Here is an 11,008-nt window from a genome sequence, read left to right on the forward strand (position 1 = left end):
ATACAAGATGATCAGAGGATTAGATAGGGTGGACAGTGAGAGTCTTTTTCCGAGGATGATGATAATGCCGGCTTGTACGAGGGGACATAGCTGCAAATTGAGGGGTGATAGATTTAAGACCGTTGTCAGAGGCAGGTTCTTTACTCAGAGAGTGGTAAGGGCTTGGACTGCCCTGCCTGCCCGCCCGTGTAAACTCAGCCACATTAGGAGCATTTAAATAGTCCTTGGATAAGCAAATGGATGATGATGGGATAGTATTGGGGGATGGGCTTAGATTAGTTCACAGGTCAGTGCAACATCGAGGGCCGTATTGTTTCATGTTCTATGTTCTATGAGTGCGGCAAGTAATCAGGAAGGGCAAGTGGAATGTTGGCCCTTATATCAAGGGGGTTGGAGTAAAAGAGTAGGCAAATCTTCCTGTAACTGCACAAGGTGCTGGGGAGACCACATCTGGAGCACTGTGAGCAGTTTTGATCAGATCCCCTGATTAAAGGAAAGATATCATTTCACTGGAGGTAGTTGAGAGAAGGTTTCACCAGGATGGTCCCTGGGATGGTTCCTGGGATGGTCCCTGGGATGGTCCCTGGGATGGTCCCTGGGATGGGGAGGGATTGTTTTCTGAACAAAGGCTGGACAGGTTGGGACTACTCTCTGAGAATGAGAAGAATGAGAGGGGATCTCATTGAAGCACTCAGGATTCTTAAGGGGTTCGACAGGGTCAATGCTGAGAGGACGGTTCCCTCATGGGAGAGTCTAGGACCAGAGGACACAGTCTCAGAGTAAAGGGGCACCAGTTTCAGACTGAGATGGGGAGGAATTTCTTCTCTCAGAGGGTTGACTCTTTGGAATCCCTTGTCACAGAGAGCTGTGGGGGCAGAGTCCATGTGGATATTTAAGGCTGAGAGAGATTCTCGATCAGTCGGGAAATCAAGGGGGAAAGGGCAGGAAAGTGGGTGTGAGGAATACAGGATCAGCCATGGTTAGATTGAATGGTGGAGCAGGCTCGATGGACTGAATGGCCTCCTCCTGTCCCTATTTCTAATGGTCTTATGACAAACTGTGAATGTCAATTCCATTGTTATTGTGAACCTTACACTGTACTATGTTTGATTCTGTTGGTGAAATACAGCTGAGATAAGGTTAGGGTTAGGACTCAGCCTGGGATTTGTTATGTAAAGATTGCCTAAGCTGCAATGCGGCTGTGCTTTGATATCCCTGCTCAGGTCTGTCTGGTCTTACTGATGTTGAATAAAATACAACCACTGTCACTTCAAATAATTTCCAAACTTGGGAAGAAGGGGTTATAGGAGTAATTAAGTGTTGCTGTGAACGTCCGTCTTGTTCTGGATGGTGACCCTTGTCCCTTTCCTGCCCTATTATCCTTTGCCCAATGGCCTGGCCTCTGTTCTGCACTATGACCCTTCACTCTGCCATGATCTGTGACCCATGGCTCCATCCTGCACTAACATTCCCAGCCACAATGCACCATGGTCCAGGCAGCTGATCTCTTTGAAGTTGGTGTATGTGCCATGCTCTCTCTATTCAGAAAATCTCTCCATTCCCAATCATTCTGCCCACGGCCTACACCATTCGATCGATGCTGGGGGTGGGGAGTCCTCCTTACCTGACACAGGGGAATGTTTGCTGGAGCCTCACATGACCAAGGCAGAGGGTTCTGGAAAGAATTACCCAGATAGAAGAATGTCCAGGCAATAATCACATTGTAGTAAAGAGAGACCAAGGATGCAACAACCAGCATTCCAATTCCAATCCCTGGGGAAGGAGGAATGAGAATAATGTCAAGCATCATGGGGTAAAACAATCCTGACAGAATGCCGTCTGTGTAACTGGGGAGCGCCCAGAAAACCTCTTCCCACTGGTAGCCTTCAGACATTGGCTGTACGCCAAGTGACAGTTGTGGAGATTGTGAACAGACTCCACAAAAATCACTTTGGAGCTGCAGGGAAATGGAGATTTTCAAAGATTGAAAAGGATATCTTTTCTTATCACCCCTGAAAAGTGTCCAACAGTGCGGCACTCCCTCAGCACTGACCCTCCGACAGTACGGCTGTGGAAACGTAGCTGGTTTGGAGTGAGGTTCTCCAGAAGAACAGGTTAAACAAGTAGATCGCGTCACTGTGATTAAAACCAGTAGCTGGCAATATACAACACCTTTCAGCAGAGGGCAGCATTTCCACACACGTATTGGTCCAGCTCCTCCATACTGTCCCAGACTGAGCTCCATGAGGAAGAGCGGCAGGCCAGTAAATAGCATCATGATGCAGTAAGGAATCAGGAAAGCGCCTGGAACCGAGACAGAGAACAGGATCAGAAACCCACTTGAGATACAGAGAGAAGTCAGGATAGAGAGAGAGAGAGAGAGACAGGAAGACATCTGGAATACTGAGAGAGACAGGAACACACTTGGAATAGAAAGAGACGCAAAACATGATAAGGAACACATCTGGGATAGAGAAAGTGAGAGAGAGAGAGAGCAGGATCAGGAACACAGTTCCAGTGGGGTTCAGAAAACCTTAATGTAATCAACCAATATCAACATGATTTAGTGAAAGGGATATTACCTTTGACTAATTTATTGGAGTTTTAAATAGTAACAAACAAGGTAGCCAAAGGGGAACGTCTCCATGTTGTCCAGAATTTAGTTGACACATCAAAGGTTCCCACACAAAATCAGAGCACATGGCATTGGGCAGAGCACATTGGGACAGACAGAGGATTGGTTTATTGCTCCAGTTGTGTAGAGCACTGAGATGTCTGGAGTACTGTGTCCAATGTTGGTGAATGTCAAGAAACATTTTGAAAGTGTTATAAGTATTTCAGAGAGCTGGTCTGTGGGATAAAGGAGGGGGCTATCTGACAAGGTAAAGGTGGATAGAGTGGGCCTGTTCCGGAGAATGGGAGGTGATCCTACTGAAACATAGAAGAGTCTGAGGAGACTTGACAAGGTGGATGTTGAAACGACGATCCCCTTGTGGGACAGACTGAACTAGTTTAAAATTACACGGTCTGCCATTTATCACTGAGATGAAGAGAAATGTTTTTCTCTCAGATGGTTGGTTAGGCCTTGGCTCTCACTTGACCAGAGAATGGTGGAGGCAAAATCTTTAAATTTTTTACAGAGGAAGAGACTAACAATGGAGTCAAAGGTTATCAGGGTGAGGTAGGAATGTGGAGTTGAGGTCGCAGTCAGATCAGCTGGTCAGATCACGGCCATCATCTTATTAATTGGGAGAGCAGGTTGGAACGGGTCGATTGGCCCACATCAGCTTATAATTTGTATATTTGTATATAAAAGTATTCCCAAATCATTTTAAAGGTATACTTTCTTGCTAAGTTTTAAAAATGATCTTTGTTGGACAAAACTGTGGCTGCTAATCATATGATATGAATTGACTTCAGTTTCTGGAAAGTTCCAACAACAATTACAAACTCAGGCACCACTGTCCTGGAACCTTGCAGCTTTGCATTCTGTAATCGGTAAGTGCCAAAGAATAATGGACAATGTCAGTCCCCGGGACGGGCTGGTTCCCAACGAGCTCATAAGATTCATTCCACCTGCAGAAGGACCAATGGCCCATTATCTACCCCACACAGTGACTGGGGCAAAGAAAACTTATCTCGACATACGTGTGATAGTGGTAATAACGCCAAATATCACCCCCGAGGTAAGCAATTGATCCTTGACTGTGGGTGAGGGCTGGGGCGGGTGGAGAAATGCACACGGAGCAGAAAAGGGTCGAGAGAGTGAAAGAGCTTGGCCAACGTGATTCAGATGGAATGCTGCTTTCTACCTCCTCCATTGCGATAGCAGAGATAGGGGAACCTCCAGACGTTGCCCAGTCCCACGCAGTATCCGATACAGGACAGCAAAAACTCATGCTTCCCTCCCCAAGTGCCTCGGGGTGGTAGTGCCTCAGGAGCAGGTGCTGCAGTCTCCGACACGGACTGGGGCTGGGGCTCAACAGCCTCCTGGGTCCGGACATTGTTCTCCAAGTTCCCGCTGCTTAGAGTAACAATGGCCTGTACAGGGGAAACAGGTTGATGGTTGTTAGCAAAGTAAGCATAGCCTAAGATTTTACACAAAATTATTTCAAATGTATAACAGAGACACAGGCCATTCAGCCCATCCAGCCCGTGTTGGTGTTTATCCTACATTCAGTCTTCCCCCCATCCTTCATCATCTAACTCCATAGAGAATGGAGGTCAGCCTGCAGCACCCAATCTGCCCTGCCTTTCATTGAGATCGTGGATGATCGGATTCTGCTCAACTCTGCTTTCCTGCCTTTTCCCCATAACCCTTGATTCCATTACTGATTAAAAATCTCTCCCTCTCTCAGCCTTGAATATATTTAATAACCCAGGTTCCACAGCTTCCTGCAGAAGAGAATTCCACAGGTACACTACCCTCTGAAAGGACACATCCCCCACATTTCTGTCTTAACCAGGCGATTTCTTGTTCTGAGATTCTACCCTTTGACCTTATACTCCCTCACAGGGAAAGTGTCCATCCTCCATGCTCCCTAAGATTCTTATACATTTTAATAAGGCTGCTCATGCCTCAAAATGCCAATGAGGACAAGATGAATATACTCAACTTCCTTCTAATAAAATCTCTCCATACCCAGGATCAGCTTGGTGAGCCGCCTCTCCTATAAAGGACAGTATATCTTTCCTTAGATCAGGGAACTGCAAATGTTCACAGTATTCCAGCTGTGGTCTGATTAGTATTTAGTACAGTTTTAGCAAGGCCTTCCTGTTTTTAAACTCTATTCCCTTTGAAATAAAGGCCAACGTTCCATCGATGTAGGATGATGGCTTTTTTGTGACTCAAGGACAAGGATTCCCAAACCCCTCTGTGCTGTGGGTTCCTGCAGTCTTCCTCCATTTAAACAATATTCAGCACCCATATTCCTCTTCACATTTCTACACATTGTATTCTATCTGTCGAGTTTTGCCACTTAAGTAACCCGTCTATCAGTTGGATTTGTGAGTGTCATAGAATTTTACTGTTTAAATATTGTGTCACTGATTGGATGACATAAAAGTGGTGAAAAGGAACAGCAAGCTAAAGCTGAGGTCAATGTTAATTAAAAGCAAGAGAGAAGCCCCTTTCCCAGGAGACACAAGCAAGCCTTAATGAGTTATAATTGATTAAATGGGCCAGGATAGATGGCACAGGGTGTAAGTTTGCTCGCTGAGCTGGTAGGTATGCTTTCAGACGTTTCGTCACCGTGCTAGGTAACATCATCAATGAGCCTCCGATGAGGCACTGATGTTCTGTTCCGTTTGCTGTTTATGTGTCTTGGTCTGTTAAGGTGGGTGATATCACTTCTGGTCCTTTTTCTGAGGTTGGTAAATGGGGTCCAACTCGATGTGTTTATTGATGGAATTACGGTTTGAGTGCCAGGCCTCCAGGAATTCCTGTGCGTGTCTCTGTTTAACCTGTCCTAGGATGGGTGTGTTATCCCAGTCAAAGTGGTGTCCTCCTTCCTCTGTGTGTAAGATGAAAGCTGGTCTTGTCTTTTGGTGGTTAGTTGGTGTTATCCCGGAGGCTATTTTCCTGTGTCTGTCCAATGTAGTGTTTGTTGCAGTCCTTGCAGGGTATTTTGTAAATGACATTTGTTTCGCTGGTTGTTGGTACAGGATCCTTTAGGTTCATCAGTAGCTGTTTCACTATGTTGATCAGTTTGTGGGCTACCATGATGTCAAGGGGTCGGAGTAGTCTGGTAATGATCTCTGAGACAAATCAGCTAGCAAATATCCAACCTGAATCTCAACCTGAGCTACATATCTTCCCAAACATTGCATAGATGACACATTTATGAAGTCTCTAAGAGGTCAACCGATCATGTCCTTAAGACTGGGCAGTGTCAAGGTTTGGATTATTTTATCTGGAAAGAGTACAGAGCAAGCCTGTCTCCCAGCACAGTTAGCTAGCTCAGGAAAGAGGTTGTTTCACCTATGGCTGGGAGTTTGGTACACAGTAGAGCAGATCCCCTCTTCAGACATATCGAGGTAAAAGCATCGTCAATTGTAAGCATCGTCTGGGTAAGACTTTTGCAGTAATTTTTCCAGTGTCCTTTGCTTCAACAAAGAGCATTGGGTATATTCTGTTGTTGGAACTGTCTTACCTGGGAATGAAAGCCTGCATTGGTTAAGAGTTGTCTGATATTCCATCTCCCTCCCTTCTTGAATAAGGGTGTGATAATTGCAGTTTACTAACCCTCTGGAAATTTTCCAGCATGTAAGGATTCCTGGAGGTTTGCTACAGTACACCCACCATCTCTATCTCTACTTCCTTTAATATGTTAGGACCTCAGGTCCTGGCAGACATATTGGTCTTCAGTTTGCTTAGTATATTTTCTTTAGTGATAGTGATTATATTTTTTTTACTCCCTCCATTTGCTGCTCGATTATTTAGCATTCTTATCCACTGTCCTAGGGTTTACCTAAAATATATCTATACTGACAGCTATATGGAATCTTCTGGATTAATGTGTCTGGCCGTCATCTCCATGGGGTTGGAACACAGGACCATGGTCGGTGGAGCAGTTGTTGAAATTGCTGGAACAACAGCCGTCAGATCTAGGTCCTAACCTCAGGAAGGAGATATTAGTCTAGGTCAGATTCACCAGCATGTTACCGGGGATAAAGGTTTAAAATTACAGGGCTGAGGTTAAAATTAGAGCTAGTCCCTTCCCCCGAAATGCTGCTGAGTCTGAGTACCTATTGAAAATTTCAGGACTGATATTGATGGATCATTATTAGGCAAGGGTATTCAAGGGTGAAGTAAAAGTGTCAATCAGTTCTGATTGAAGTGACTGTCGGAACAGCTTGTTCCTGTGTTAGTCAGGAGGAGATCTATTTGTCTCATTGTGCCTGTTCTATCCCTTTGAAAGAGCTCCCAATTATCTCCATCCCCTGCTTGTCCTCCAATTCCCTGCAACATTGTGCCTTCAATTATTTCTCCATTGAATCGGATTTCACTGCCTTACACAAAATGCATTCGGGATCACAACACACTGTATATAAAAAAAATTAGTTCTTTTGAAAATTACTTTAAACCTGGGATCGAAGATGACTAGCAATCCACCACTGGAAACTCTCTCTGTTGACCCATTTGGTGAAAGCTCCTCTCACTATTGACCAATTCCACCAAAGTTCCCTTTAAAGGTTACTTCAAGTCCAGTGCTGACTGATAGTGAGTAACCTGTTCTAACTGCTCTCTGCCTAATGCCCCTAGGACATCCTCAAACCCATACTAGCCAATAATTTACTGATAAAAATGTTATTCATGTTAATATTTAGTAAATAGGATCAGTTAGAGAATTGGTTAATGAGCAGGAAACAGAGACGAGGGTCATTTTCAGGATGGAGAGGGATCAATGGACAAAAGGTTGGCAAATGGAGTATAATATGGAAAAACACGATGTCGTTCATTTTGGAAGGGAGAACAGAAGAACAGCATATTGCTTAAATGGTTAGACACTGCAGGAAGCTGCTATACAAAGGGACTTGGGGGTACGTGTACACAACACAGAAAGCTAGTACACGGGTGCAGCAGGTAATCAGGAAAGCTCATGGAATGTTAGCCCTTATTTCAAATAGGGTTTGGATTATAAGAGTAGGGGAGTTGAAATAGCTGCGCAGAGACTAGTATCCCATCATCAAGTCCCTCTTTTATCTACCTGTGCACAGTGGACTGCCTATGGCCAGCCAGCTCAGAGTCAATCCCCTGAAATTCGGAATCCCCTGTTCATATTGGTCAGCAGAGTTTCCTGACTGAAAATGTGTTGCTGGAAAAGCGCAGCAGGTCAGGCAGCATCCAGGGAACAGGAGAATCAACGTTTCGGGCATAAGCCCTTCTTCAGAGTTTCCTGACTGCCCAGGCACACACTCCAATTGAGAATCTCATTGTCAACAAGACCTACCTGGTTCCAATCACTACAGACGTCTTTCTGGAATTGTACAATGTGCTGATGGGACTACATCTGGACTACTGCGAGCAGTTAAGGTCCCCTTATTAAAGGAAAGATATCATTTCATTGGAGGCAGTAGAGAGAAGGTTCATTTGGGTGGTCCCTGGGATGGGGAGGGATTGTCTTAGGAGCAAAGGATAAAGAGTTGGGACTCAACTCACTGGAGTTTATAAGAATGAGAGGGGATCTCATTGAAACTTCCAGGATTCTTAAGGGGCTTGACAGGGTCAATGCTGAGAGGATGGTTCCCCTCATGGGAGAGTCTAGGACCAGAGGGTATCAACTTAGAATAATGGGGCGCCAATTTAATTCAGATGAGGGTTTCAGAGGGTTGAGTCCTTGGCACGCCTTGCCACAGAGAGCTGTGTATTTGTGTATCACACAGAGCTCCTTGCCACTAAGAGTCCTTGCGTACATTGAGGGTGGAGGTAGATAGTTTCTTGATCATTTGGGAACTAAGGGTTATGGGAAAGGGCAGGAAAGTGAACATGAGGAAGGTCGGATCAGCCATGATCCTATTGAGAGACAGCACAGGCTCAAGGGGACAAATGGCCTCCTCCTGCTCCTATTTCTTCTGGTCTTATGGACCATGCTGTGACCTGAATGATTGACATAAATGACTTGGATGAAGGAACCAAATATACGTGTTTTTAATTAATCTGTTCACGTATGTTCTGACACACGGCCGGAGCAGGTCTGACTTGAAGCCAATCCTGGTCCAAGTGGGGACACTCCACCTTCACTACAAGACTCTCCAGGAACCAAATGTATGACTGCTAAATTTACTGATGACCCAAAGCGAACAGAGTAAGTTGTGAAGGAGTACATAAGGAGGCAACAAAGGCATATCGATAGGTTAGTGAGTCGGCCTAAATTTGGCAACCAGAGTATAATGTGAGAAAATGTGAATTTGTCCATTTGTCCGGGGGAACAGAAACAGCATATTATTCCAATGGAGAGAAGTTACAGAGGTCTGCGCACAGAGGGAACTGGCTGTGCTGGGTGCACAAAACAACAAAACCATGCAAGTACATGTGTAATTGGAAAGACAAATAGAACATTGTCATTTACTCCAAGGGAAACTGAATTTAAAAGAGCATAAGACCATTTTGCTGTAGTTGTACAGGATGTTTGCTGAGACTGCAGCTGGACTACTGTGTACACTTTTGGTTTCTTAATTTTAAAATGGGATAAACACGAGTCAGACACAATTTAAATAAGTTTCACTCGGCTGATACTGAGCTTGGGGCTAATGTTATGAGGAGTGTGTGGATAGGGTGGGTCTGTATCTGTGGGGAGGTTGTAAGATTGAGAAATTATTTAAGACCACAAGGTCACAAGATGTAATCAACAACAGAAAGCCATTTGGCCCATTGAGTCTGCCCTGTCATTCAATCCTCAATCCCACTTTCCAGCCTTTGCCCTAGCCTTGATTCCCTTCCTGATTAAATTTCTGGCTCTCTCAGCCTTGAATATGCGGAATGACCCAGCCTCAACAGCCCTCTGTTCCACAGAATCACTCCCCTCGGGGTGAAGAGATTCCTGTGACCAGTGGTGTGCTGCAAGGATCGGTTCTGGGTCTACTGTTGTTAGTCATTTATGTCAATGATTTGGATGAGAATATAGGGGATATGGTTAGTAAGTTTACAGATGACACCAAAATTGGTGGTATAATGGACAGCAAAGAAGGTTTCTAAGAGTACAAAGAGATCTTGATCAGATGGGCCAATGGGCTGAGAATTGGCAGATGGAGATTTAATTTAGATAAATGTAAGGTGCTGCATTTTGGTAAGGCAAACCAGGGCAGGACTTACCCAGTTATTGGTAGGGCCCTGGGGAGTGTTGTTGAACAGAGAGACCGAGGGGTACAGGTTCAGAGTTCCTTGAAAGCGATGACAGGATGGTGAAGAATGCATCTGGTAAGCTTTCCTTTATTGGTCAGAGCATTGAGTATAGGAGTTATGATGTCATGTTACAGCTGTAACAAGACATTAATAAGGCCACTTTTGGAATACTGTGTACAATTCTGGTCACCTAGCTAGGTGTTGTTAAACTAGAAAGGACACAGAAAAGAATTTACAAGGAAATTCCCAGGACTGGAGAGCTTCAGTTATAAGGTGAGGTTGGATTGGCAGGGACCTTTGTCCCTGGAGTGTTGGCAGCTGAGAGGTGACCTTACAGAGGTTTATAAAATCATGAGGGCTTGGCTAGAGTGAAAAGCCAATGTCTTTTCCCCAGGGTAGGGGAGTCTAAAAGTAGATGGTTTAAGGTGAGAGGGGAAAGAATTAAAAGGGACCTCAGGGGCAACCATTTCACATAGATGGTGGAGTGGGTATGGAATGAGTTGCCAGAGTGAGTGGGAGATACAGGTATAATTACAATGTTTAAAAGACATTTGGAAATGTCTATGAATAGGAAAGGTTTAGAGGGATATGGACCAAATGTAGGCAAATGGGATGAGTTTACTTTGGGATATCTGGTCAGCATGGACAAGTTGGACCAAAGGGTCTATTTCTGTGCTGCATAACTCTATGACTCTCTATCTAGTTTTAAGTATGAATCATTATTCTGAGATTATACCCTCTATTCACAAACTTGATTGAGTTTTTTGAAGAAGTAACAAAGAAGATTGATGAAGCTAGAGCAGTAGATGTGAACTATATGGACTTCAGTAAGGCGTTCGACAAGGTTCCCCATGGGAGAATGATTAGCAAGGTTAGATCTCATGGAATACAGGGAGAACTAGCCATTTAGATACAAAACTGGCCCAAAGGTAGAAGACAGAGGGTGGTGGTGGAGGGTTGTTTTCCATAGGTGACCTGTGACCAGTGGAGTGCCACAAGGATCGGTGCTGGGCCCTCTACTTTTTGTCATTTACATAAATGATTTGGATGCGAGCATAAGAGGTACAGTTAGTAAGTTTGCAGATGACACCAAAATTGGAGGTGTAGTGGACAGCGAAGAGGGTTACCTCAGATTACAACAGGATCTGGACCAGATGAGCCAAT

General features: G+C 44.6%; 1 protein-coding gene across 1 annotated transcript in view; it reads right to left on the reverse strand.

The window, feature by feature from the left end:
- Nucleotides 1-11,008, reverse strand: part of slc6a7 (solute carrier family 6 member 7) — a 66,295-nt gene that overhangs the window by 23,699 nt on the left and 31,588 nt on the right. Inside the window, exons 2-4 of the mRNA XM_043692730.1 lie at nt 3,813-4,041; nt 2,173-2,304; nt 1,625-1,773 (exon numbers count right to left, since the gene is read on the reverse strand). Coding sequence (XP_043548665.1) covers nt 1,625-1,773; nt 2,173-2,304; nt 3,813-4,041 — 510 coding nt within the window. The remainder of the gene's footprint in view (nt 1-1,624; nt 1,774-2,172; nt 2,305-3,812; nt 4,042-11,008) is intronic.

This window comes from Chiloscyllium plagiosum, chromosome 6, assembly GCF_004010195.1.
Source record: "Chiloscyllium plagiosum isolate BGI_BamShark_2017 chromosome 6, ASM401019v2, whole genome shotgun sequence".
Classification (NCBI taxonomy): Eukaryota; Metazoa; Chordata; class Chondrichthyes; order Orectolobiformes; family Hemiscylliidae; genus Chiloscyllium; species Chiloscyllium plagiosum.